This window comes from Sciurus vulgaris, assembly GCF_902686455.1.
Source record: "Sciurus vulgaris genome assembly, chromosome: 18".
Taxonomy (NCBI): domain Eukaryota; kingdom Metazoa; phylum Chordata; class Mammalia; order Rodentia; family Sciuridae; genus Sciurus; species Sciurus vulgaris.
In genome coordinates, this window is record NC_136479.1 from 1,779,338 (window position 1) to 1,806,700 (window position 27,363).

The window sequence follows — 27,363 nt, forward strand, 5'->3', positions numbered from 1 at the left end:
CCTGGGCCGGGTACCTTCCGCTCCCGGAACGATCCTCCCTGCCCAGCGAGCTTCGCGTTCCACCTCCCGTCCTCTGCACAACCTTTCACACGAGCCAGTGTTTCCAAGGCGGAGGGAGTGCCGTCTGGTGGGCGGGCAGAACACAGCCCCCAGTAACTGGTCGCTAGTATTATCGGTAATACATATTAACCTTTATTGAGGTGTTACACAAAGGATGTAAATTTTTTAAAAAAAATTTAGTCGTAAATGGACACGATACCTTTATTTTACTTATTTATTTATGTGGTGCTGAGGATTGAACCCAGTGCCTCACACGTGCCAGGCAAGCTCTACCAGGGCGCCACACCCCAGCCCCAGCCCATCCCTTTCAATACTTTTTATTTTGAGAAAGGGACTAGCTAAGTTTCCCAGGCTTGTGTCCATCTTCCAATCCTCCTGCCTCAGCCTCCCAAGTTGCTGGGATTACGGGTGTGTGCCACAGTGCTCAGCACTCATTTTTCAAGTATATACTTAGGAGTGGAATCTTTGGGTCATAGGGTAAGTGTATGTTTATTAATATCACTTTCACTAGGGCCAGCTGTCAGAACAATAGTGGTTCCCAGTTTCCTGAGGGCCAAACCTGTGACAGGCCATCCAGGCCCCCTACTTCCAGTTGGTCAACACTTTCCTCCTCTCTTGGGCCCTAGCGCTGTATAAAGCGCTCTTCTAGATTGGTCCCCACCGTGACTCAGGTAAAGGAGTGAACTCGGTTCCTTTGCAGTTCTGTTTGTTTATATAACAGTCTATTCCTGTTGGTCTCTGCTGGCCTTGGAACCCCTGGAGGACAGGCACCACAGCCCAGAAGGGCACAACCTGCCTGGAGCACCCACTGCTCAGAAAAAAACCTTCCTCTCTGGGTTTTCATATTTGGTTTTGGTGGCCAAGTTGACCCTGGGAAGAACTACATTTGACAAAAGATCACAAATTCTGCTGTTAACACCCAGCAACACCCAGTTATTTGGCACACTGGCCAGAATGGGAAACACTGATGCTGTCCAGACATAGGTAGACTTCTCCAACACTTACCTGATGACCATGGGTTACACTTGTATATTCAGTGAGCATTCAGACAGCAAGTGCTGCTTCTCACCAGCATGATCTTGTCAGAATCACAGAACAGCCCTGAGAGGCTGGGACTGTTAGTATCCCTATCTATAGACAAGGAAACAGCCATGTAGAGCCACCAGGGGGACAATGCGAGTGGGACAATGCTTGGTCAACCCCAAAGCTGAGTTGTGCTATGTCTGGTTTAATATCTGCTGGGCATGCCTATATGCCTATAGGTAGTAGGGACTGAGCTGGCATAGTGGGAAGGATGGAATGATAAGTATGCAGAGAGGATGTTTGTAGACAAGGTTGTGTAGGAGTCAGGAAGGGACAGTGGTCTTCATGAAGGAGAACTGACCTAGGGTGGGGAGGTGGAGTGGCTCTACAGATGGGAGAGAAGTCCATCATTATGTGTGCCCAATTCACAGTAGGTACTCAATATATACCTTCTAGTGAATGGCACCAGTGCCCCTCCCCCAAGGGAGGCACTCATACCACTAGTATAAACGGGATGGTTTTAGACAGTACAAGGACAGATACTATTTAATCTTCATAGTGTTACATAGACTTACACTGTTTTAGAAAATACAAGCAATTTGGATGTGATGGTGCCCACCTATAATCCCAGTAACTTGGGAGGATGACCAAGTTCAAGGCCAGCCTCAGCAATTTAGCAAGGCCCTAAGCAACTTAGAACCTATCTTAAAAAAAAAAAAAAAAAAAAGGAAGGGCTGGGGTTGTGGCTGAGTGGCAGAGCACTTTCTATCATGTGTGAGGCATTGGGTTTGATCCTATCAAATAAACAAATAAAATAAAGGCATTCTGTCCATCCACAGTTACCAAAAAAAAAAAAAAAAAAAAAAAAAGAGAGAAGGAAAAAAAAAAAAAAAAACAAAAAAAACCCCCGATATCTATGATCTCACACTGCATGAAGTCCAGAGTACAACTGTAGACAGTATTCTGTGGCTTGATGTGATCAAGGAGCCAGGTCCTTCAACCTGCTCTGCCATCCTCGATGTCAGCTTCATCTCCAGTGAGCAACAACAAGTTCCACCAATCCCAGGTGGTCATCTTGCCCTTGGGCAAGATCCAGAGGGAGAGAGAAACTGTCTCTCAATAGCTTTCCTCTGCGCCAATCCTGGGCCAATCACTGGGAAAGAGAAGGGGAAATTTATAAACCTATCAGGCTCACCTGTACCTGTAGGTTGACTGGCTTCTCTAAAGTACCTGGATTCATTTGTAGGCACAAATAACTGAAGAAAACCTGATTGGGGTCTGTAGGAAGGTGTCTTAAGTCCTTTTTTTGTCACTGTGACAAAAATAGCACTTAAGAACAATTCAGAGGAGGAAATGTTTATTTTGGGCTTGCAGTTTCAGAGGCTCAGCCAACTCCATAGTTCTGGGCCTGAAGTGAAGTAGGACATCATGGTGGAAAAGCATGGCAGAGGAAAGCTGTCGGATCACGGCAGCCGCGAAGCCAAGAACTTGGATCCGTTTTCACGGTTATTATTACTTCTATTGAATTAAGCATTAAGAACTGGGAAAGAACTCAAGTGACAAAAACTTGGGTGAAACCTAAATGTTCTTCAGCATGGGGTTAGTTAAATAAAGTAATAAAGTACATTGAACTAGTGGAGGATTCTGGAGTGTCCAGGTATGATTGTGGAAAGTCAACACAGGGTATTTACCTAGAGCCAAGGTTTTGGACAGTGCGACAGGAAGTCATTTGAAGGAAGGCTGGTTTTGCTGCCATCTTCTTTTCCAGGAGCTGTATGCTTCTGTTCCCACAGTCCCAGCAATGAAGACAACCTCTGCTCAGAGGCCTTTCCAGGTAGAGTGACCCACTCCCTGCTCAGCCCTGTGTCTCTGCTCCATCCTCCCTGGAGATGCCCTTACTGGAGGGGATCAGGTCTGATTCACCTGGATCCCTTGCAACTAGCATCTGGCTGGCCCACACAGAACAAATGAGCTGGGAGAGCAAGCCCTGGGGTTACCAGCTTGGGGTGGTGTCCTGGATCTAGCCCCTGGACAAATATCCTCTCAGTTCTGTGCCTCAGTTTTTTCATCTTCAAAGTGCAAGTGACTGGTACCTTAAATGAGTGAATCCAACAAAATGCTTTGTTTCAAAAAGCTAATTAAATATTACTTTATTTAAAAAAGGAACATTTATACAGGAATGCACAGAGCAAGACTACTCACAAGAGTCATAAAGGTGGAAACTCAAATGTGATGCATGAATATATAAAATGTGGGGAATCTACACAATGAAACACTGAGTTGTAAAAAGTTGCTTGGTATGATGGTGCACACCTGTAATCCCAGTGATCTGAGAGGATGCGGTAGGAGGATCACATGTTCAAAACCAGTCACAGCAACTTGGCGAGACTGTCTCAATATAAAAAATAAAAAGGGCTCGGAATGTGGTTCAGTGGTTAAGCCCCTCACCTCTGGGTTCAATATCCCTGGTACCAAAAAAAAAAAAAAAGGTTAATGAGGGTGGCATGGTGTCTCACAGCTGAAGGCTTAGACAGGAGGGTCACAAGTTGGAGGCCAGCCTCAGCAACTTAGTGAGGCACTTAGTAACTCAGGGAGACTATGTCTCTAAATAAAATATAAAAAAGGGCTGGAGATGTGGCTTAGTGGTTAAGAACCTCTGGGTCCAATCCCCAGTGCCCTTCCCCACCCCCTCAAGAAAACAATGAAGTAATGAAGCACTAACACAGACTTGGGAATGGACGGCTCTCCCAAATACGCTGAAAGAAATAAGGCCTAGAAGGTTACACAATGTAGGATTCCATTTATATGATGGGTCCAGGATAGGCAAATCAATAAAGACCAAGTAGATTGGTGGTTTCCAGAGCTGGGGTGGGGGGCGTGTAGAATGGGGAATGACTGCTCAGAGTACAGGTTTTCTTTGGGGATAATGAAAACCTTCTGGAGCTAGCCGTTAGTGGTGGCACATACCTGTAATCCCAGTTACTCGGGAGGCTGAGGCAGGAGATCTCACAAATTTGAAATCAGCCTGGATAATTTAGCAACTTTTTCTCAAAAATAATAAATTAAAAGGTTTGGAGGTGTAGGATGGGCAAGGCCCTGGCTTTAAACCCCAGTTTCGGAAAAAAATCTTTTCTGGCACTAGATAAAGGTAATGAGTGAGCTCAACAGCGTGAGTACACTAAATGTCACTCACTAATGGTAAATTTTATGTGCATTTACCACAACTAAAAATATATAAAATGAAATGCTTCGTAGAGCTGAGCATGAGCCATCCCGCACTGGGGTTCTTTTCTGTGACTGGCCTTAACAACCTTTGTGGGCGACCGAGTTTGGTGAGCACGGACACCTTGTCCCCTAAGTCGGTGGCGGCCCTCTTGAGACTCTGGTGGAGCGACCTCCCGCAGCGTCCGCCCTGGAGCCCGGCTGGGTTGCCCCTTCCTCTTCTTTGGCTCCCAAGTCACAACACCCCGCACCCAGACCCACTTTCTTCTCAGTCCGGCGGCAGCCTTCAGTTTGTCGAGTCTAGAAACGCCCATGGGACAGACCACGCCCAAGCCGTGGACCGCCCCTTGTCCTGACTCTCCGCCTATCAATCTGCCACACCTCAACCAGTAGACCCGCCCTGTCTCCACTCCAGGCCACACCCAAGGCCCCGCCCCTTCCATCTGTCTGTCAAACTCACTCTGGCCCCGTCCCGCCCTCCTCTCGCCATTCCCTCACGCTGGTCTCGGCGCGGCCCGTTGTTATGACGACACGGTCGTAAATCCGCCATCTTCCTGCGGCGCGTTGCGACATGGAGGGCGCGATGGCAGTGCGGGTGACGGCCGCTCATACGGCAGAAGCCCGGGCCGAAGGCGGGCGTGAAGCGGGTGAGGGCGGGGTCGCACCGGCGTCTTTGGCTCCAGGCGGCTTCCTCGGCCTCTCAGCGCCCTTCAGCGAGGAAGGTAACGGGGTCGGGCGGGCCCGGTGCGACCGGGGTGGGGGCGGCGCAGCCTGGGCTGGTGGAGCCCGGCGGCTCCGGCTGCGGGCGCGCAGACCTCCCTGGATCCAGCCTCCTCGCGGGTCCGCGGGGCCTCGCAAGCCCTCACGACCCTCACGGGCCTCCTTGCTGGGCGGCCACCACTCGCAGGGCTCCAGTGCGCGCTCGCAGGCACTCAAGCCTCGGTGCCCAGGAGTGGACCCGAGCAAACGTCGGGGGCCCTGCCCCCCTCCGCCCCTCCCACCGCACCTGGCGGGCCATTAGGGTCCTGGCTGGGGCGGGGCCGAAGGCTCGCGGGGTGGGGCTCCGTGCGGGTCCGGGAGGCAGGCCACAGAGCCCAGGAGAGGACGGCCTCCATCTCCCCTGCAAGATGGAGTGGTGTCTCCGAGATGTTCCGCGCACTTACTCTGCTTCAGCGTTTACCGCCCTCAAACCAACTCCGAGATGTCGATGGTGTTATTATTCCCATTTTAAGCATGAGGAAGATCGAGGTTCAGGGATGTGAAAATAGGTCACCCATCTAGCAGGGACCCGGTTGGACCGCAGGACTGTGTAGCTCCTCATCTCAGCCCCTTTAGTTTCTGGGTTCTATCCCACAGGAGGATGGTGAGAAATAACATGGTGTGTGTGTAAAGAGCTGAGAAGAGTGCTGGAGCTTGCTCAGGATTCTTTCATCAGGCACTGATAGCTTTTGGAGACAGCTTAAGTTTCTACTCTGCAAACTTGTCTCACCAGGCGGTGCACTGGATCATATGGGAAGGGATTGGTTAGCGATATTGAGGTAAACGTGGTCTTGGCTTCGTTCACACCAGTTTCATAGTCTGTACATATTTTTCTTGCCTCTTCTTATTCCAGCCTGGAGAGGGGGCAGTGCCAACCTGAGAGAGGTCCCTCTAGTGGTTGCTGTGCCCAGCTGGGCCTGTTCATGGTTTTGTCCCAGTAAAATGGGCTGGGTTCTAACATGGAGGCTCCTCCAAGAATGATATCCTGGTGCTAAGTTGAACTCTCATGAGTGGGTTGGAGATTAAGAGGATAGTAGGCACCTCAGCTCTTGGTTTGTTAGTGAACCATCTGGGAGGGCTGTGCTTTTTTAGGTGGTGTGGTGGGAGTCTCATAGTCATGGTCTGGCCCTTTATTCTCTAATTAATTCAGCAAGCATTGACCAGCCTCCTCCCATACACCAGGCCTGAGTTAGACTTTGATGTGGGACTGGGTGTGTCTTTGTGGGAACTGCAAGACTTACAGAAGCAGGGCATCTGGGTGGAACTTCAGATTCAGCTGCATGACCTTGAGCCTCAAGTCATTTTTTTTAGTAAGGGAGTAGTCATCTATTTTCCAAGGTGCTGGCAGAGTTTGGTGAACTTCCCAGTAAGGTTCCTGTCCCACATTAAGGATTCAGTAAGTAGAAAGTCTCTCCTGCAGGTGCTAGGATAGTCACAGTGATGGTGAGGGACTCAGGTGTGGTGGTCGTGTGGTGTAGAGCCCCTCTTTAATGCTATACTCTTGGCATAACCACCCAAGCAGGGATGCTGCCTATGGGGACCTATGAAGCATCAAGTCAGGAAGGAACGAGTGAGTGGTCAGAGGCTGGGGATGCAGCCAAGTGGTGGAACACTTGCCTAATATGTGCAAATCCCTGGATTTGATCCCCAACACTACCACTAATAACAAAAAGTAAGAGTGGTCACAGGGCAGGGCTCTGCAGTTCCTGTGTTTTCCAAAGACTGACCTTTTAACAGATCATGGTGAGCCTTGGCCTACTGTGCCCCTGGTGTGCCCTACACACTTGCATCAGGTCAGATGAGGAAATGACTTAGAGAGATGGTCACCAAGATGCCCAAGAGTACTTTCAGTCCCCAACAGTCTTTTTATTTTTTGCAGTGCTGGGGATCAAACCTAGGGTCTTGCTATGCTATTGCCCCAACTGTCTTAAATTCTGGACCTGTACTGGCTTGGGGAAATCTCTCTACCTCAGAGCCTCTTTCCCTTTAGGGAGCTCTTGGGCATGACAGCATCAGTGGATCCTTGCAAACTGTGAGGTCAGAGCCACTCCTACAGAATACTGTTCTCTCTGGTGTGGGCCTTGCTTCTACAAAGCTCCAGAGGATGGGGGCTATATCCTGGGGTTCCCTGGCTTTGGATGCCCCAAGCACATTCTCAGTAGCCTCTAGGAGGGATGGGGTAGGAGTTCTGGTTCTGATGCCATCCTTGTGTGACTCTGGTCTGGGGCTGGAGGGGAAGCTGGATGGGAAACTCGTTGCCCCTGCAAAGTCCCTGACAGCATACTCATTGCAGATGAGGATGATGTGCACAGATGTGGCCGCTGCCAGGTGGAATTCACTGCCTTGGAGGATTTTGTTCAGCACAAGATTCAGAAGACCTGCCAGCGGGCCCCACAGGAGGCTCTGCCCACCACCCCTGCCACAACTGCTCTGCTGGGCCAGGAGGTGAGCCCCTATCCCACTGCCACTGCACATACTCCCCTCCCTGAGATCACCTGATAGGAGGGGGCAGAGTGCCAAGACAGACCTATGCAGCTGGTTCCTGCTGACATGTAGTTAGGCAGCAGGCAGGCATCTGGCTGTGGGTAAAGGAGGGTCCTGGCTGTGCTACAAAGAGCCCGGTAGTGCTCTGGGACTTCCTGGGTATCCTGGGGCATTAGCCTTCTCAACAGCTTGTATAGCTGAGAGACAGGTCCCTTTTCTCTTGGAATCATGTGGAAATGGCTCTCCCAGAACAGAGGGAAGGTGACATGGCACACTCAGTAGCTGTGTAAGCATGCATGACTCTGTTAGGCAATGTGGCACTGTCAGTCTGTGTGCACTATGTCTGTGTGCGCACGTACAACTCTGTTGTAACTCTGTCACAGCTCTGTTGTAATGCTATAATATAGAATACCCAATCAGAATGTATGTTACCATATAGGGGAGACAAAGGGCCTGACGTGTAGCAGGGAGACTGACAGAGGGTGTATAAGGCAATGCCCCGCTGCGCTCAGGGCTCAACCTTTGAATACAAATCCACTGGGTCAGGGCTGGCGCTAATAAATGCTGCTTCCTGCCGAAAGCTCAGGTGTCCTGTCTGTCTGTGCAAGAATGCCACAACATTTCTTAGGGACTCATCACGGATTTGGAGACAGTGATTTCACCTCCCTTGTTGCCAGGGTGTGTGTGAGCCCTGGGATGCCCTGGAGAGGAGACCTTGCCTGGCACGGTGTATTGATTGATCTGTAGGGGACTACTCTTCCTGGCATGCTAGGGCAAGGATCCCGGGAGCATAAAGGAACCTGGTGGAGCCCAGGAACCAGCGCAGGGAGCACTGCCTGTCAGATAGTAGAAACCCAGGGTCAAGGGGTGGACCTGCCCCTAAGTGGCAGAAGGGGAATCTGATCGCTCCCAGAGTTACCTGAGTAGCTCAATTGTGTGAGATGAAACTGCAACTTTAACTAGGTGGCAGATTGGAGACACTGCTTAAATGGGAATGAATGGTGACAATGAAATGGGCTGAGCCCCAGCAAGTGTGGCATACTGATTTTCGGGTCCCTGGTGATCCTCTTTTGGCTTAGAGCACTGCCAGGCCCTCTGCAAAGTCTACATGCCTGGTCTAGGTCGGGCTGCCAGTGCTAAGAGGCGCCTGGAATACCTCCACGAGGAGAGTGGTCAGAGACAAAGTGATTTCCCACCCTTTTCCCTTCTCTTGTAGGTGACTGTTACCTTTTAGGGGGAGGAAATGGGTGGCAAGAAGAGTAAGTTTATCCCCTAGGGTGTATGATTAAAGATTTCAAAAAGGGTTATTCTGGAGACTCCAAGACAACTTTGGACCTTCTGTGAAATAGATTGGCCTTTGTTCGGGGTAAGTTGGCCCTCCATGAGATTACTAGATAAAGGACTAGTTATCAGGTGTTTAGGGTCACTGTAGGGACCCAGTCCACCCTGACCAAGACATCGTCCTCTGTCAGCCACGTCTGAAGGCTTGCCGTCTGGAAGGAACTGTAAAATTATGATTGCCTTGGTGACAGCTCCTTCAAAAATGCTTCTGCCTTATGCACCACTGTATTCCCCACTACTGCCTGCACTCCCCCACACCTACTGCAGCTGGAGCCCTACCAGAGGTGGCTCACACCCCTGAGGCCACCCCAAGTGCCCCTGACCATAGCCACCCCAGAGCTACCAATCTTAAACCCATATACTCTGGCTGGGAAGTACCAGTAGGACCCTGTTGGTAGTGCCCCTCCCTGTAGACAATGAGGTGCCCTACAGATGCCACTGAGAGAAACCTAGGGACCCATCTACTACGGTCAAGATGGTCAGGTGCATGGGGGTCAACACATCTTCATTATATCAGCCTTTTACTTCCACTGATCTCCTGAATTGGAAAAACCCTCTCCTTCACTGAGAAATCTCAGATGATGATTGATTTAAGGGAGTCCATTCAGACCCACAAGCCCACTTGGAGTGATTGTCACCATTTACTCGGGACTGTTTAACACAGAAGAAGGCCACCAAATTGCCCAGGCCATTTTAAAGTGGTTGGAGGAACACACTCCAGCAGGAAGCATGGAGGCCCAGGCTTATGTTCTGAGCCAGTTCCTCTGAGGAAGACCCCTGATGATGAACTGGGATTTCAGATGCTTTGCATTATCAAGAGGCTCTTTAGGCTGCGTGAAGGAAGGAGGGAGGAAGGCTCTGAACATGAGCAAGACCTCAGGGGTGCTCTGGGGACCTGAAGAGAGCCAAGTCAGTCCTGTGAAAGGCTGTGTGAAGTGTTCTGTTTTACATCCCCTTCAACTCAGAAGCAGATGAAAGTTAGCTAAAGTTGACGCAGCCTTTGTTGGTCAGGCCCAGGGAGACATCTGACATAAGCTATAGAAGTTAGAGGGCTTCACTGGAATGAATGCCAACCAGCTACTGCAGGTTGTGACTGAAAGTATTTGTCAACCAAGACCAAGAAGCCCAACGTGAGGTAGACTGGAAAATGAAAATGAAGGTAGACCTGCTTCCTAGCACCCTAGTGGAATGGTCAGGGCCCTCCCAGAGAGGTGTCCTGTTGGGCTGGAGCTGAGGTCAGAGGAGTCAACAAGAAGGACCACCTAGGGCTGGGGAGATAGCTCAATTGATAGAGTGCTTGCCTTGCAACCACAAGGCCCTGGGTTCAATCCCCAGCACCTCAAAAAAAAAGAAAAAAAAAAAAAAAAGAACCACCTTACCCAAAGGTGGGATTAGGATGAAACCAGGGTCCTCCTTTCTGTCAAGGTGACTAGAAGAACAGGTGCCCCCGACAGTCAGAGGACTATCACCCAGTCCCTGGATAAAGGGAGAGAGGCCAAGTGGTTCAAGGATGGTACCATCACCATGGTGACCATATGAAGCCCTTGAGGATGATTTTGTTGAATTGGCTGCCATGGTAAACTGTGAGGAAGTTGGACAGACTGGGCTCCATTTTGTTAGACCCCCAGGAACCTGTGGTCTGAATGATCATGGGCTTCATGGTTGATTCCAGGGCAAAATATTCCATGGTGATCAACCTGAGACAAACCACTATTGTGGGAGCCATAGGTAGCCAAGCTCATTGTTGCTTCTTACTACGGTGCTGGTGCAGTTTAGGTGGCCATGAAGTCATTCACAAATTCCTATAGCTTCCTGACTGTCCTGTGGCTTTAATGGGTCAGGGCCTATTGGGAAAAGTGCAGGCCCAGATAACTTTCAACTCTCATGACCAAGCTGCTCTGACTCTAGGAAAGCCAGAAGTGAAGATCTTGACTCTCCTGTGCCCCAGGAGAAGAGTGGTGCCTCTACATTCTCATAGAAAGACCTCAACAGGACCTGAACTTCTTTTCAGAGTGCCTGGGGTGTGGGCTGAAGACAGTCCTTCTGAACTGGCCTGAACAGTACGCCCCATAGTAGTAGAACTAAAGCTAGGGGCTGGGCCCATCTGCCAAAATAATATTTAATTCCTTGCAAGGCACAAATTGGGGTCCAGAGGCAACTGGAGAGACTTCTAAAGTATGGAATCCTCCAACCCTGCCATTTGTCCTGGAACATATCTCTCCTGCCAGTCCAGAAGCCAAGAACAGATGACTGTCAGCTGGTTCAGGACCTATGAGCAGTAAGCCAGGACACCATTACACTACATGCAGCTGTCCTAACCTCTGCACCCTTCTGGGCCTCATCCCTATGCCTGGACCTCAAGGATGCCTTCTTCTGTATGCACCTGGCCCCTCTGAGTCAACCAGTATCACCTTTCAGTGGGAATATCCTGAGAATGGAGACCAACCCCAGCTGACATGGACTAAACTGCCTCACAAATTTTTGGCACTGTGTTAGCCTCTGTATTAAAAGTCTTCCCACGAGACAAATCATAGCTATACACTTCAGTATGTGGACGAACTGCTGCTGACTAGACAGACACCAGAGGATTGTCTCCTCACTCTCCTGTGGGAAGCTGGCTACAAGGTATCGGGGAAAAAGACCCAAATCTTTCAAGAAAAAATAGTACCTTGGTTTTAACCTATCCCAAGGAAAACAGCAACTCAGCCTGGAGAGAAAACAGACCATCTGCTCAGTCTTGATTCTGTCAACCGGATGCCAGGTTTGGGAGTTCCTCAGGGCTGCAGGTTTCTATAGAATCTGGATACCTAACTGCTCCATCTTTGCAAAACCCCTTTATGAGGCCCCAAAGGTGGGAGAGCGCAAACCTTTGTTATGGAATGAGCCCAATGAAAGGCCTTTGAGGAAATCAAGTGGGCCCTCACCAATGCACCCAGCTTGGGACTCGCAGATGTGTCTGAGCCTTTCTTGTATGTGCACGAGCGTACTGTTGTTACAGTGGGTGTCCTGACCCAGATGTTGGCATCATGGCATTGTCCAGGGGCATACCTCTCTAAATAACTTTACTCTGTTGCCTGAGGCTGGCCACCCTGCCTAAAAGCGCTTGTGACCATGGCCCTCTTAGCATCAGAGGCAGACAAACTGAGTATGGGACAAGAATTACGTATTTGAGTGCCACACTCAGTGCTGACATAAATGGAAATTAAGAGACAATATTGGCTGACAGATGCCTGGATGGTCAGATATCGGGGAATGCTATGTAAAAATACGCACATCTGCCTAGAAGTAGTGAGGACCTTAAACCCCGTGACCCTACTGCCTGTTGGACCAGTTTGATCAGATCATGACTGCATTGAAGTCATGAACAAGGTACTTTCCAGGGGACCGGACTTAACAGACCAGCCTTTCAAAGACCCTGATGCTGAGTGCGCCATTGATAGTAGCAGTTCTGTGGAAGAGGGAGACCACCTTGCTGGGTACTCCGTGATGAATCTAAATCCCCTGTTGAGGCAAAACCTCTGCCAAAAGGAACCTGAGCCCTTCAACTGGCAGCAGGGGTACGTGTCAATATATACACAGACTCGAAATGCGCCGTCACCACCCTCCACATACGTGGAGTTTTGAATGAAGAAAAGGGCCTAATCAACTCACGAGGGAAGGACATAAAGTATGGCAAAGGAATCCTTGAACTCTTAGATGCTAAATAGGCTCCTAAAAAGGTGGCAGCCATGGCATTTTCAGGGACATCAAAGAGGAAAGTCACAGTTGCTCAGGGAAATCATGAAGCAGACTGAAAGGCAAAGTTCATGACTTCCAAGAAGGCAAGAGAACCACTGGCTCCAGCTGCTGCCCTGTTCCCTAGTCCATTGGCAAAATGGGACCCCAGTCACTTACATGAGAACACCTGGTTTAGAAACTGAAAATGGGAGTTGCCTCCTGGGTAGATGGTGAAGATTTGGAGATGACTGAATAGCAATTCCTGAGACCCTAGCCCCAACCTTTGTCAAGCAGTTCTCCCGGGAGACCCACTGTGGCCAGGTGGCTCTCAAGGCTACATTGGGTCAACATTTCTACATTCCCTGGCTTTCCAGCATAACCTCAGCGGTGTGCGAACAGTGTGAAACCCGTGCCTGGATCTAACTTCTCTCCTGGGGTGCAAAGCATTGGAGGGGCCCCATTTGAAGACACGACTGTGGACTTCACTGAGCTCCCCCAGGTCCGAGGCTATGAGTATTTGCTAGTCTTTGTGTGTACTTTCTCAGGCTGGATAGAGGCCTTTCCTACTCCCAAATAGAAGGCACATGAAGTGGCCCGATTTCTCCCAAAGGAAATCATTCCTTGGTTTGGAATCTCAATCACCTGGGATTGGAAAATGACTGATGTTTGTTGCTGAGGTGGTACAATTGGTGGCAACGTGGTTGATGATCACATGGAAGTTACATACTGTCCCCAGAGCTCTGGGAAGGTGGGGCAAATGAACTGAATTCTGAAGTTAAAACTAAACAATCTGTGTCAGGAAACCCACCTACTGGGATCAGTGAAGATGACTGAGATGATCCCCTGGATTCACTACAGCAGAATGAAATCAGCTTCTTTGGACTGGGAGTGTTCCCAGTCCAGCTGTACCATGCACATTGACCTTCTGAAACAAGCAAGCTGCGTCACGAGAGAGCCCGGCAGACCACAGCCCTGCTTTAGTCACCCTGGGACCTAACCGACTAATCAATGCAAGGCAGAAGCTTGAGGAATTGACCACCTACCAGGATAAATGGACTATTCTTATTTCCTGTATTGGCCTCCTTGCTTTAATGATTTGGTACTGTTGTCCCTTGCCCATCTCTGTTGCTGTAGTCTTAGCTTTAATTTTCACAGCAGGATTAACAGAGGCCAACTGGCAGTGGACTGAAAAGTCTCTATTAGCAGTCATTTGAAAACATTTTTTTATATATATACATATATATTTTAGATGTTGATAGACCTTTATTTTATTCATTTGTGTATGGTGCTGAGAATTAAACCCAGTGCCTCACACATGCTAGGCAAGTGCTCTGCCACTGAGCCACAACCCCAGCCCATTTCTTAGCAGTCTTTACCTCCTGTTGATAGGATGACGCGTTGTTTTTGGCTGTGTCTGATCTGGCTTTCATTTGTGGACTTAAGCCCTTCCTCCTGTGACCCCGCCTTCATATGACTCCATCAGGCAAGGCATTGTCACAGCCCTATGCTAGAAGTCCAAAGCAGCGACAGTGTGGGTCAGATAATCAACAGCTCCCAGATGATTGACCCACGCAGCCAGGGTTGGCCCTCTTTGGCGTGGGAAGCCATAGACAGGCACTGGTCCTGTGGTCTGAGGCTTGTGGAGGGCTGTCTTGAGAACGGGACTGCAGGCCTGATGGTGAGTGTATGTGAGCAGCCCTCAACGCAACCTGAATGCACTGGTGGCCATGGCTGCTGCCCCTCCTGGAGCCGTCTCATGGGCCACCTGGCAGGGTGGATGTAATGCCGCGTGCCTCCCAAAGGGTGGTGCCATGCCCAGCTGCAGTTCAGGTGCCTGTGACCAAGTTGATCTTACTGTCCTTGACCCAGGGGATTAAAGATGGAAAATTGGCCACAAAATATATGAGTGGGACATAGACCCCTGGTCTCCAATGCACATCAAAAGGGTCACAACTCAGCTGGGTACAGTGGTGCACATGCTTATAATCCCAGCGGTTTGGGAAGCTGAGGCAGGAGGATCGTGAGTTCAAAGCCAGCTTCAGCACCTTAGGCCCTTAGCAACTCAGTGAGACCCTTTTTCTAAATAAAATACAAAAAAGGGCTGGGGATGTAGCTTAGTAGGTTAAGCACCCCTAGGTTCAATATCCCCGATAAACCCCGCCCCCTAGATAAAAAGTCACTTCCACTTGAGTCCCTCCCAACAAGTTTTTCATTCCTTTCCTGGAGAGATGAAGACTGAATTCCCCATCTCCACTACAACCAGAAACCTGTTCCTAACCTCAGCAGAAACGATAGTTCAATCTCTGGGTGTCTCTTCTTGCTAGTGTGTGGAGGAACTAACATGGGGGATCAGTCACCATGGGAGGCTAGAGAGCTGGACCTTCATGAGCCCTATCCTCATTCAACTACTGGTGTTTGGTTTCTGAAAACTTCGGTTACTGGGAAATAGCATCTTGCCAGTTAACATTTCAACTGGGACTTTAACATGTGTGGGTGCAAAATTCTATAATATAACTACCCAAAAAACCAGTGGTGGGGATCCTCAAATCACATAGAACCAAATCCCCACCCCCTGTCAAATTTCTCTAACTTCATGCAGGCCTGGAATAGCCGTGGAAATTGAATATGGATATGTGGAAGGTCTGTCTATGCCAAACTACCCCAATTCTGGTCCAGATCTTGTGTACTGGGGACAGTTCACCCCTCCTTTTTCCTCCTTCCATTAGAGGAAGGGGAGCGATTGGGAGGTCCCTGTAAATGAAGACTGAGGAGCCCAAATTGAGTGGCAAACCCTGGCAATTGGTAACTGGAAAGATGATGAGTGGCCCCCTGAACGGGTAATTCACCATTATGGCCCTGCCACCTGTACTCCCATCTATGTGTTAAACATTATTATCAAGCTGTAGACTGTTGAAATGATAATTAATGAAACTGCAAGAGCCCTCAACTTACTGGCCAAAACAAAGTACTAAAATGCATAATGCTATTTATCAAAACTACTTAGCCCTAGACTACTTGCTTCTGAAGATGGAGTGTAGTGCTGGCCATATAGCCCGTCTCGTAGAGTGCCTGACTCTCATGCTGGAGGCCCAGGTTCGAGTCCCCAGCCCTCTGGTATTATGCAAAAACCACACAAACAAGTGAACCCAACTGAAGATGGAGTGTGTGGGAAATTTAATCTAAGCAACTGGTGTTTACAAATAGATAATGAAGGCAAGGTCATAGAAGAAACCAGGGATTATATGAGAAAGATCACCCATGTCCCTGTCCAGACCTGGAAAAGTTGGAATCCCAGGGAATTATTTGGAGGATGGGTTTCAAATTTGGGGGTATCAAAATTCCTTAGTGTTGCAGTTTTGATGCTGGGGTCTACCTGCTTCTGCCTTGCCTGCTCCGCTTGGTTATGAGATTGGTCTCCATTCTCATGGAGGCAGTGGTTGGAAGGAAATTAACCACACACATTATGATGTTATAGAAATATAGGTAATTGAATCAAGATGATGCTCTTTGATCCTGAGGGGATCTGAGCATTAAAGGGGGAATGTGGTAAGGGCTCTCCCAGAACAGAGAGAAGTGATATGATGCACTTAGTAGCTATGTGTACATGTGCCCCCAGAGCAAAGGGACCAGGTGGCACACTAACTGTGGGTGAGCAGCTGTGTTGCAAGTCTGTAGAATACCCAGTCAGAATGTATGTTGCCATATAGAGGAGGCAAGGGCCGACGCGTAACCAGGGACTTGTGGTCTAGGAGGTAACATCCCACTGCCCTCAGGCTCAGCCTTTGGATACGAATCTGCTGGGCCGATATTGGCACTAGTAAATGCAGCTTCCTGCTGAAAGCCCCAGTGTCCTGTCCCTGAGAATCCCACAACAGTAGCTCAGTGTCACAGTGGCTTTTAGCTTTTTTGGCTTGCCTCCTGTCTTATGTACATAATTTCTGAGAATCCCACAAACCAAGCAGGGTCTGTGGGGCTTGCCACCTTGTCATAAAAGTAGTGCACTTTGTTGAGTCCCCATGGTGTGCTGGAGCCGTGCCTGGCCTTACCGACTTCCACAGCACCCTACTCAGTAGGGGAGTGCTTATAATCCTCATGGGACAGAGTCAAGAAAGGAGGCTCAGGAAGGAGTGGCCTCAGGCCACCAATGGAGATTGTTCAGATGACTTTGGAACAGGGCGGTCTCAGTCAGACCCTGTGCTCTTTACCCTCTGTCCCCTCCTCAAGATGCCCTTTTCTCCAGAAAGGCCCCCAGCTCCAGGCCCCTTTCCTCTGACCACTTGGCTGGGTCTGTGAGCATGGGTGCCGCACCTCCGTTCCTGCCCACAGCCCAGCTTCGTGCTGCTGTTGCTAGTGTTTTCCTGCGGATGCTCAGTGCTCCTTGTCCAGGCCATGGTGACCCAGGGCTTAGAGTGAAGGGCTGACCCTCCAGGCTGGGTTGTAGGGACCCAGCTGGGAGCTGGACTGGCAGCTGTGGGCCTCTGGGGGAAGAGGAACGTCCCCACCCCAGCCGTCCTGTAGGACAGGACCAAGTCTGTCTCCTCAAACCTGCTTCTCCACATCTTTACTCCCAGGGAGCCCAGGCTTTTCCCTCGAAATTCTTGAGCCCCCAAATGCATCCCCTCTGTCCCCTGTCCCCTCTTAATAGGTGGTGCCGGCAGCAGCAGGCCCGGAAGAGCCCATCACTGTGGCCCACATTGTGGTGGAGGCGGCCTCTCTAGCAGCAGATATCGGCCACGCCCCTGACCTTGTTGGTAAGCCAGCTGCCTGTGTGCAGCTCTCTGGGCACTAAGGTGTCGCCCGTCTGATAGCTGTCTGTGTGTACTTCTGCTCTCCTGAGAGCAGGCCTAGCCGTGGAGGGCAGAGGCCTGGGGTGAGCCCCCCAGGCAGGGCCTCCAGGAGGAAGGTGTATCAGATGCCAGTCTCTGCCAGGAGGGCACCAGGGCATTCCTTGCTGCATCTGTAGTAGCTTGCACATGAGCTGGTTTCTCTCTTCATGTTTTCCCGGGCTGTCTCTGCCCTGACCTCCTAGAGTCTTCCCCACTTCTCAGCCACCCCCTGCTTCCTGCCCCCAGGCAGCACCCAGCTGGTGTACCCCTGCATGGCCCACCCACCCCAGCAGTTGGCTTTGGAGGGTAGGTGTGGGGTGGTGCAGGTGCTGCTGCAGCTGGCCGCGACTTGCTCCCTGACCTTGACCTTCCCAAGTGCTTTCATCAGCATGGTCTCATAGGGCTTTTACAAGCATATAATGCTGAGCCTCTTTGAAGGATGCATTTTAAATTTAAATGCCTTGCTGATTTGCAGTGGGAGTGGGGGTGTTGAGAGGTCTGGTTGGGTTAAGTGCTCATTAATTGGGGACCACTGAGTGTGCAGGGGGACTTTCAAAGGGCAGCCCAGGCCTGGACGGGGGAGGAGCCAGGAGGTGTTTTTGAGGTGGGATGAGTAACTGGGTGTGCAGATGCCAGGGGAGGGCAGCCGGGCTGGGCCTGATGTGGTGGGAAGTTGGGAGGGAACTGTTGTTACTTGGAGTTACTGCTGGGCAGGGGCCAAGGCAGGTGGGTGAGGGGGCAGCTAGACAGGAAGTGGGTTTGGGAAACAGGACTTGGCTTTGGGAAGTACTGGGGACTGGCTGGGCAGGAAGAAGAGGCTGTACGGTGGACACCAGCCTTTGGCTTGGGAAGGGGAGCCTCTGAACAGGCTGGCCTCCCCGGGAGGAGGCTGGGACATCTGTCCTGGTCTCTACGCCACCTTTCTTCCGATGTCCCCAGAGACACTTATTACCACCCAGGCTTAGGAGTGTCCTGTGTCGTGGGGGTGGGGCTGTGCTCTGCCTTCGCGCAGAGTTGAGTTTCTGAGGTAGGTGGTGTTATTTGGGAAAACAAGTTCCCTGCGTTCCAGTAGCACATCCAGGCTCTAGGCCTTTGGCCAGTCAGGCCCTTTCCACCTACCTGTGGCCTCCAGTGGTTCTCAGCCTTTGCTTGGGATGGCAGCCACTGCCTGTACTTCAGGGCTCCCTCTCTGGGCACACCTGTCTCTTGCACACTTGAAAATTTCCCCCTTTGCAGGCCTCCTGGGTAGGCAGGAGCCAAGGGCTGCCAGCATTTCTATTGGCCTTGGGTAGAGAGAGGGCAGTGAGGGAGATTTGCTGTGTTGGGCTCAGTCCTTGTGGGTGCAGGATGTGGTCAGCAAGGACTGAGGGGTGGCAACCCCTCCTGCTACTGCCTTGGACACAAACTGGTTTCCTCTTGGGCTGGTGCAGCCATGGCTCCCCTCATTCCTTGCCCATCAGGTCTCTGTCCTCTGTGAAGATACTCCTGGGGCGTTGAATGTGTCAGCCAGGGGATGGGCAAGAGATGCCCTTAATTGTTTCTGAGTCATGGTGTTTTTATTCTGTTTCAAGAGAATGACTTGTCAAAACAAGGTGCCAGCTGGACAGAGATGGTTTCTAAAAAGCGTCTTCACAGCTATATTTCCCACTTGTCACTTTTACAAACAGAAAATGGGAAGCATGTTGATGACCTAACTTTGCAGATTGTCAGATCTCCTTAGCACTCCATGACAAGTGCAGAAACCCAACTTCCTTATTTTTTTTATTTTCTCTTCTTTTTCTTTGTGTGTGTGTGTGTGTGTGTATTGCTGGAGATTGAACCCAGAATGTTCTACCACTGAGCTATATCCCAACTCTTTTTTTTTTTTTTTTTTTTTTTTTTTTTTGCAGTTCTGGGGATTGAACTCAGGGCTTTGGGCTTAGGAGGCAAGCACTCTACCAGCTGAGCTATCTCCCCAGCTCTTTTTATTTTTTTAAGACTGGATCTCACTAAGTTGCTGAGGCTGGCCTCAAACTTTCCATCCTCTTGCCTCAGCCTCTTGAGTTGCTGGGATCAAAGGCACAGCCAGCTCCAGCTTCCTTTCTTTGGGCTATCCCAGATATCTGGGAAGTATTCACATCCTTCCAGTCCTGGTATCCCCAGCTTGTGGGACAGGGTTCCAACTGGGCCTGTCTGCCCATCCACCAGCAGCCCCACCAGGGAGTGAGCTGAAAAGACATCTCTTTGCCTCAGTGGAATTGGTGCAGTTAGTGGAATGGGTGCAGGGAGCTGGGCTGGTCTATCCTATCTGTGACCAGGCACCCTGTTGCCACGACCCACGCCCTGCTCCTTGGCTTAGGAGAAGGGGCATCTGTGTTAGTGGTGGGTCTGTCTACCAGGTGCATTAGGGAGTGCTGGATCTCCTCCAGGCAGTTTCCTGGAGTCGGAGGGGATGTCTCCGCCTTGTCACCTCAGGCTGAGTGGCTCCCTTGGGGCTGTTGGTCTCTTGGGGTCTCTATTGGTTTTCCTCAGTGTGGGCTGGCTCTGGGGCTTCGCCCAGAGCAGCAGTTCCCATGCCAGAGGCAGGAATGGTCTGGACAGTTCCTGGGCACTTAGAAGTCTCCCCTGTAGGAATCCTTGCAGGCAGGGCCTGTGGTGCAGCCCAAGGCTTATGCTGACCTGCCTCTCCTTAGGCAGTGGGCACATCAAAGAGGTCATTGTGGCTGCTGAGGCAGAGCCAGGGAACAACGAGATGGCTGAGGCCCCAGGCAGCCCCAACCATCAGGGGCTCAGGCTTGCTGGGGAGGGCGAGCAGGCCCAAGTCAAGCTGCTGGTGAACAAGGAAGGCCGCTACGTGTGCATGCTGTGTCACAAGACCTTCAAAACGGTGAGCCCCTGGGGCCACGGGCCGGCCAGGCCTCCTGCCTGCTCCTGTCTGGGGAGGTGCCTGAGCCTTGCTGCCCCTCTCCTGCAGGGCAGCATCCTCAAGGCCCACATGGTCACCCACAGCAGCCGCAAGGACCACGAGTGCAAGCTCTGCGGGGCCTCCTTTCGGACCAAGGGCTCGCTCATCCGGCACCACCGCCGGCACACTGGTGAGCAGCCTGGGGCCTGGCCCTGGCAAAGTGGCAGGGGTTCCGGGCCCACCTTACCCTTGTCACAGGTCATCGTTGCCCCAGGGCTGACTCCATTCTCTCCACAGATGAGCGCCCCTACAAGTGCACCAAGTGTGGGAAGAGCTTTCGGGAATCGGGCGCGCTGACCCGTCACCTCAAGTCTCTCACTCCGTGCACTGAGAAAATCCGCTTCAGTATGAACAAGGACGTGGTTGTGGGCAAAGAGGATGTACCTTCAGGTGAGTGTGGTGGGAGGCTGCCTGGGTTCCTGGAGCTGCTGTTCCTGGCCTTAGCTGCTGGCCCAGGTGCCACTGGTGGGTGTTCTTCAAGGACTCCCTTAATTCTGTCTTAAAGGGTCAGGCACTTCTACTGTGGGGTCGGTTACATCATCATCAGTGACAGGTGAATCCATGGAGACATCGCCCGTGATTCATCTGGTGACAGATGCCAAGGGCACCGTCATCCATGAAGTCCATGTCCAGATGCAGGAGCTGCCCCTGGGCATGAAAGCTTTGGCTCCAGAGGTAGGGGCTGGCTCAGGGAGCCCTGCAGGGCCACGTGCCCTCTGCCTGCTCAGTGCCAGGCTGTTTCGGGCACTGGCTCCATCCAGTAGGAGCAGGAGGTTTGGGAGTACCCCTTGGAGCTGTCTGGTTGCAGTGGAGTCAGGAAAGCTCCTTAGCAAATAGCATATGGGAAGGCACTGAGGGGTGAAGGAAAGTGACCTGGGGGTCAGGGCATGATGGGGAGGACTGGGCTTCATCCTGTGAGGAAAGGCAGCTGGGAGTGCACACAAGACCTTGGGAGCCTCTGGGCCTGGCATGGTTCTGCCCTGTGGGGTGGGAGGGTGGGTGCTGTGTGCTGGGCTCTGTGATCAGCCTCTTTCCGTCTGCCTCCCTGAAGCCCCCAGGCCCTGAAGAGCTTTCCTGTTCTCGTGAGGGCAGTCGTGAAAACCTGCTGCACCAGGCCATGCAGAATTCTGGCATCGTTCTTGAGAGGGTAGCTGGGGAGGAGGGTACCCTGGAAGCAGCTGCCGCCTCTGGGTCTAGTCCACAGCCCCTGGGAGATAGATCCCCGGAATTGCCATTGCTGGAAGTGGAGCCGATGGAGACAGTAGGTGTCTGTGCTGTTGGCATGTTCCTTTGGGGGTAGGACACTGGTGCCTCCTTGTGCTGCCTGGGGCATAAAGCAGCATTGCTTTCTGCGGTGACTGTCCACTGCTATGTTCACCGCCTTCCCTGGGACTGGGAGGGAGGCTGCCAGGATGGGGCCCTGGGCCTTGCCTTTGGAACTGCAGGGGCAGAGTGTGCAGTGGGTGTTAAGACGCCTGCCTGTGATTCCCTAGCAGGTGACCAGTGAGGCTTCCACTGTACCCAAGACCCACCCCTGCCCTCAGTGCAGTGAGACCTTCCCAACAGCAGCCACCCTGGAGGCCCACAAGAGAGGCCATGAAGGTGGGTGGCAGGAGGGTGGGTGGGTCCATGGACAGTGGCCAGGTGGGTTGTGGGTAGCTGGCCTGGCCTGACGCTGCTGTGGCCCTCAGGGCCAAGGCCATTCGCCTGTGCGCAGTGTGGTAAGGCCTTCCCCAAGGCCTACCTGCTCAAGAAGCACCAGGAGGTGCATGTGCATGAGCGCCGCTTCCGCTGTGGGGACTGCGGGAAGCTCTACAAGACCATCGCCCACGTGCGGGGCCACCGGCGCGTCCATTCAGATGAGCGACCCTTCCCTTGTCCCCAGTGTGGCAAGCGCTACAAAACAAAGGTGGGCTTTGGCCCCAGGATCCTGATGCCTGACCCCATCCTCGGCCCCTTGATCCCTGCCCCATCTCCCTCCCTACTGCAGCCTGCTCAGTTGGCTGCTCAGGTGTGGGGGTGGGTGGGGAGAACCCGGGCTTCTTGTGGCCAAGGTCAGGCTAGCACGGAGTGGTCTTTGCAGAATGCCCAGCAGGTGCACTTCCGAACACATTTGGAGGAGAAACCACACGTGTGCCAGTTCTGCAGCCGAGGCTTCCGGGAGAAAGGCTCGCTGGTGCGGCATGTGCGGCACCACACAGGCGAGAAGCCCTTCAAATGCTACAAGTGTGGCCGTGGTTTTGCTGAGCACGGCACACTTAACCGGCACCTGCGCACCAAAGGTCTGGGCTGGCAGGTGGTGGGAGGAGATGAAGCTGGGGCGTTGCCCAGCCCTGACTGAGCTCCCCCGCTGGCAGGGGGCTGCCTTCTGGAGGTGGAGGAGTTGCTGGTGTCAGAGGAGAGCCCCTCAGCAGCTGCCACGGTGCTCGCGGAGGACCCCCACACAGTGCTGGTAGAGTTCTCATCTGTGGTGGCTGATACCCAGGAGTACATCATTGAGGTGTGTGCTGGGGCTGGTGGGGCGGGGTGGCCCTGGGGCAGCCCAGGCTGACCTCAGACATTGTGCACAGGCCACTGCAGATGACGCAGAGACCACTGAAGCCACAGAGATCATCGAGGGCACCCAGACAGAGGTGAGGGGCTTGGCAAGGAGTGGGAGGGCAGCCTGGCTCCTTGAGCACCCTTGGGCTGAGCTGTGGCCCTGCAGGTGGACAGCCACATCATGAAGGTAGTGCAGCAGATCGTGCATCAGGCCAGCGCCGGGCACCAGATCATCGTGCAGAAGGTGACTGTGGACCAGGAGGCAGGGCTGGGCCCAGAGGCAGCTGCTGCAGATAGCATCGCCATCGCCAGCCCCGAGAGCCTGACAGAGCAGGTGGCCATGACGCTGGCCTCAGCCATCAGCGAGGGTGCTGTGCTTGCGGCTCGCACAGGTGCAAGCGGGACTGAGCAGGCCACCGTGACAATGGTGTCATCAGAGGACATTGAGATCCTTGAGCATGCAGGCGAGCTGGTCATTGCCTCACCAGAGGGCCAGCTTGAGGTGCAGACGGTCATCGTCTAGCATGGGGCCTGTGGGGTCCCAGCGGGGTAGGGAAAGGGGCAAGGGTGAGGACCTGAGTGCCCATGACCGCCTGACCTGGTAGAGAAGACGGCCCAGAATTTCAAGTGTTCACATCAGATGGGGAATGTAAATACGTTGTTTTTGTTGCTTTACAATAAAACATGAAAACAGCTTGTGATGTTGGGGCAGTGGTACTGCCTTCACAGGTACTGCTGCTGGTCCCCACTGCCCAGGTCATCCTCTAGACCTGTGTTCCTGGCCAGCAACCCAGGGGCTCCTGCCAGCCCTGGCGGCACCTTGGTGGCGCGTGGGTGTCTCTGGTATGTTGATGGGCAGCCTCCTGCCACTGCCCTGCCCACCTGGTGCTGTGATCCCAGCTTCCCCAGGCCTGGGGCAGGGGGAGGAGACAGGTGCTGCTTTCCAGCCTCCTACCTAGGGCTGCCACGGAAAGGGAATCAGGCTGAGAGATCCAGGAGCCTCAGGTTGGACCGAGAAGCCTCAGCTTTTCACTGAGGTGAAGACGGTGCTGACCAAGCAGCAGGAGATGCTGGGCCAGGAATGGGGCTGATATTTTCTTATTGCTCTGCCTGTTTTCCCAACCTCTTGGGGCTCATGAAGGCAGAATCTGGGTGACCTAGTTTCTGGGGAGGTGGAGACAAGAACAAGCCTGGACCATGGGTGTGGCTGTCCCTCTACTACAGCCCTGAGGCTGTCCTTGGGGGGCTGTCAGGAGCTTTGGGGATGGTTCTGGGACAGACCTGGGCACTACCGCTGGCTCAGGGCAGATCCTTTCTTTTGCTCTCCTGGGGTCTCCAAGAGAATGAGAGTCAGGAGTTGTAGCATCCACTCCATGGAGGGGGTGGGGCCCAGTGTAGCCCAGCCCCTTCCCGGACTAGGGCCTCAAATAGTAGCCAGTGCCCTGGGGCCAGAGCCAGTTGCCAACCAAGACCTGACAAGTCTGTCCAGGGCCAGCCACAGGCCCTCAGCCTGGACCCTGGATCCCTCCTTGGATCAGGACCCCTGAGCCTCTGACACCACCTCTCATCCATATCCCAGGTAAGTTTTGAGGTTGAGTTGAACTGGGGGCTGGATGAGAATGGGGTCCTGATTGGGACCTCAGTTTCCCCATTCAGTGGGAGACGTTCATGGGGCTAAGAAGGCATCCTGAGGGGACCTGGAAAGTGCAGTTGAATATGCTTTTGCTCAGGCCAGCACTGGGCCACAGACCCTGCTGGACCATAGCTGGGTGTGGGTTGCTGTGTGTTACTGGCCCACCCCATCTGTCCCTTCCAGCCCACCCCTGGTGCCATGGGCGGGCCCCGGGTCCTGCTGGCAATGCTCTGGGCGCTGGGGGCCACAGGAGCAGCAGCACTGCGCATTGGAGCCTTCAACATCCAGAGCTTTGGTGACAGCAAAGTGTCGGACCCAGCCTGTGGCAGTGTCATCGCGCAGGTGAAGTTCCGGGCTGGAGGCGGGGCTGCAGCTGGGCTTTGTGGGCGAGTTGGCCGCTTACAACTCTGCACCTGCCGGCTCCTCCCCCAGATCCTGGCTGGTTACGATGTCATGCTGGTACAGGAGGTGCGCGACCCCGATCTGAGCGCAGTGTCCGTGCTCATGGAGCAGGTCAACAGGTGCGGTGGGCAGGTCCGCCCCGTGACGCCGGGTCGCAAGGACAGGATCCATGCCTTGACCGGACCTGGCTTGTCTCTCCACAGTGTGTCGAAGCACGAGTACAGCTTTGTGAGCAGCGAGCCTCTGGGTCGGGACCAGTACAAGGAAATGTACCTGTTCATCTACAGGTGCGCTTGCGGGCTCCAGGGAGGCGGGTGTGCGGGGCCCACGTGGCCGGCTCAGCGGACTGCCAGTTCTCTGCTCCCAGGAAAGATGCCGTGTCGGTTGTGGACACTTACCAGTACCCTGACCCCGAGGATGCCTTCAGCCGGGAACCTTTCGTGGTCAAGTTCTCGGCCCCCGGCACCGGTAAGGCCAGCCCCGCCCCTACGCCCATCCCGTCCCGTCCGTCCTCTCCCAGCCTCTTACACCGCCCCCGCCCCCGCCCCCGCCCGCAGCTGCCAAGGAGCTAGTGCTGATTCCGCTGCATGCTGCGCCGCACCAGGCGGTGGCGGAGATCGACGCTCTCTACGACGTGTACCTGGACGTGATCGACAAGTGGGGTGCCGACGTAAGCCCTCCGCCCCGCCCCGTGTCCGGTGGGCGTGCTCTGGGAACCTGGACCGCGGCATGCGGCTCAGACCCAGCTTGGCGCCCGCAGGACATGCTTTTCCTGGGCGATTTCAATGCAGACTGCAGTTACGTGCGGGCCCAGGACTGGGCGGCCATCCGCCTGCGCAGCAGCGAGATCTTCAGGTGGCTCATCCCTGACAGCGCCGACACCACCGTGGGCAACTCAGACTGCGCCTACGATCGCATCGTGGTGTGCGGCGCCCACCTGCGCAGGAGCCTGAAGCCTCAGTCGGCTTCTGTGCACGATTTCCAGGAGGAGTTCGGACTGGACAAGGCCCAGGTCAGTGCGGCAGGGACAGTTCCCATCCCTGGGGCCTGGAAGACCGGGCACACACGGTGCGGAGGGGCTGCCAATCTGTTCCTGCTTCAGACTGTTTACAGCTGGCACCTCCCACCCTACAAGGGCACTCACAGCAAGGATCCCTAGGGCTTCAGCGAGTGCCTCCAGCACCTTTGCCATATGGGGCCAGCTGTGCCCCACCCGTCTGGGAACAGCAGTAGGGGAGGACACCCGGGCCCCACTGGCTCCCTCCCTGCAGACGTAGTGACGTGCAGACTCCCAGGGAGCTACACCCAGGGGCGGGGTGAGGAACCAGCTGCCCAGCAGGACGGCTTAAGGTCTGTCCCCTCTTCTTTCAGGCTCTTGCCATCAGTGACCATTTTCCCGTGGAGGTGACCCTCAAGTCCCACTGACTGCCCTGTGGCCAGGCTAGGGCACATTACCTGCAGACTTGGGCCACATGAAATAGCCCCACTGTGGATCATTTGGGGTAGCAGAAGGATGCAAGGAAGGGTCAGCTGGGTGTAAACAGGTGACACAGTCACACTACAGAGCCTCCGTGTCCCATGTGTAAGATGGGCTAACCACCTACCTCACAGGGCTGTTGTAGAGTGCTCTCAAAGGGTGCCCGGCCAGTGCCTGGAACGTGTAATAAACAAGCCACTGGGCCAGGACCACACTTGGGTTGACTCTGAGGCCTCTGTCATTTTTCAGGACTCAGTCCTTCTGGGTTGCAAGCCTTGGGCCTATAGCCTGGTAGGTCCATATCTCTGCCCTCTTAGGGAATAGGGACGGCCTGGCCTGCCCACCTCATGTCCTGGCAGAAACTAGCCACCTCCAAATCATGTTGGCCTGGAAGTCAGCTCAGGGAAGTTCCCTCTTCTTCTTTCCTTTGTGCAAACTGCAAAAACCTGCACTGTGAGCATTTCTGAGCCCTCTGATTTAAGAGCAGGGCTCTGCCCATCTTTCTGCCAGGAGCCTTATCTGAATCAAGAGGCCCTGTTTTACCCAGTGTTACAGAGGAGATCAGGGAAGCTGGTCCTGTGCTCCAGCCAGTCGTTACCCTGCAACTTTTGGGAGCCCCTCAGGATGGGCTGGTTAGTTGTGGCTAAGGTCCTGCCCAGGGAACGCACACCTTGCCTGGGTACAGCCTGCGTAGGTCCTCAGAGTCCTGGACTAGCAAGGACCTGGAGGACGGGGCCTGTGCGGGGTGTGTGTCACCTCAGGAGCAGAGACAAGCAGCCCCAAGGGTGGAAGGCAGCTGAAGAGGCTTCTGGAAGGCTTGGGGATGGGCCTGAATTGTATGGGAGGAGAATCTTTTTGTCTCAAGGGTTTGGAGAATTTGGTTCTTTCTAAAGGTGCAGGACCTTGGCAATACCACATGACTCAGAATAAGCCA

General features: G+C 53.2%; 2 protein-coding genes across 4 annotated transcripts; both read left to right on the plus strand.

Moving 5' to 3' along the window:
* The first annotated feature begins 4,838 nt into the window (after positions 1-4,838).
* Positions 4,839-23,611, plus strand: E4F1 (E4F transcription factor 1). Of its 2 annotated transcripts, none has more exons than XM_079120299.1 (14): positions 4,839-5,027; positions 7,358-7,509; positions 17,252-17,328; positions 20,103-20,298; positions 20,386-20,506; positions 20,614-20,766; positions 20,882-21,051; positions 21,428-21,637; positions 21,870-21,978; positions 22,068-22,285; positions 22,460-22,658; positions 22,734-22,876; positions 22,947-23,009; positions 23,084-23,611. In XM_079120299.1, exons 1-14 carry the CDS (start codon positions 4,877-4,879, stop codon positions 23,438-23,440), a joined length of 2,319 nt encoding a protein of 772 aa, XP_078976425.1. In that variant the 5' UTR covers positions 4,839-4,876; the 3' UTR covers positions 23,441-23,611. The 2 variants fall into 2 exon arrangements, with proteins under 2 accessions (XP_078976425.1, XP_078976424.1); XM_079120298.1 differs by having other exon boundaries at positions 4,840-5,027; positions 17,252-17,357; positions 20,105-20,298.
* Positions 23,612-23,749: 138 nt separating this feature from the next.
* DNASE1L2 (deoxyribonuclease 1 like 2) lies at positions 23,750-26,571 on the plus strand. 2 transcript variants are annotated; one of them, XM_079120357.1, is made up of 7 exons: positions 23,750-24,892; positions 24,983-25,071; positions 25,156-25,239; positions 25,320-25,420; positions 25,510-25,622; positions 25,713-25,964; positions 26,324-26,570. In XM_079120357.1, the coding sequence occupies exons 1-7, from the start codon at positions 24,749-24,751 to the stop codon at positions 26,375-26,377; spliced, it is 837 nt and encodes a 278-aa protein (XP_078976483.1). In that variant the 5' UTR covers positions 23,750-24,748; the 3' UTR covers positions 26,378-26,570. The 2 variants fall into 2 exon arrangements, 1 of the variants encoding a protein (XP_078976483.1); XR_013760635.1 differs by having other exon boundaries at positions 24,611-24,892; positions 25,744-25,964; positions 26,324-26,571.
* The last annotated feature ends 792 nt before the right edge of the window (positions 26,572-27,363 follow it).

Bases quoted from the DNA above. Each gene is read 5' to 3' on its own strand.
- E4F1 (XM_079120298.1), top strand. From the start codon at position 4,877: ATGGAGGGCGCGATGGCAGTGCGGGTGACGGCCGCTCATACGGCAGAA. The intron at 20,299-20,385 runs GTGAGCCCCTGG...CCTCTCCTGCAG, and splicing joins GTCACAAGACCTTCAAAACG to GGCAGCATCCTCAAGGCCCA. The intron at 22,877-22,946 runs GTGTGTGCTGGG...CATTGTGCACAG, and splicing joins CCCAGGAGTACATCATTGAG to GCCACTGCAGATGACGCAGA.
- DNASE1L2 (XM_079120357.1), top strand. From the start codon at position 24,749: ATGGGCGGGCCCCGGGTCCTGCTGGCAATGCTCTGGGCGCTGGGGGCC. The intron at 24,893-24,982 runs GTGAAGTTCCGG...CTCCTCCCCCAG, and splicing joins GTGGCAGTGTCATCGCGCAG to ATCCTGGCTGGTTACGATGT. The intron at 25,623-25,712 runs GTAAGCCCTCCG...TGGCGCCCGCAG, and splicing joins TCGACAAGTGGGGTGCCGAC to GACATGCTTTTCCTGGGCGA.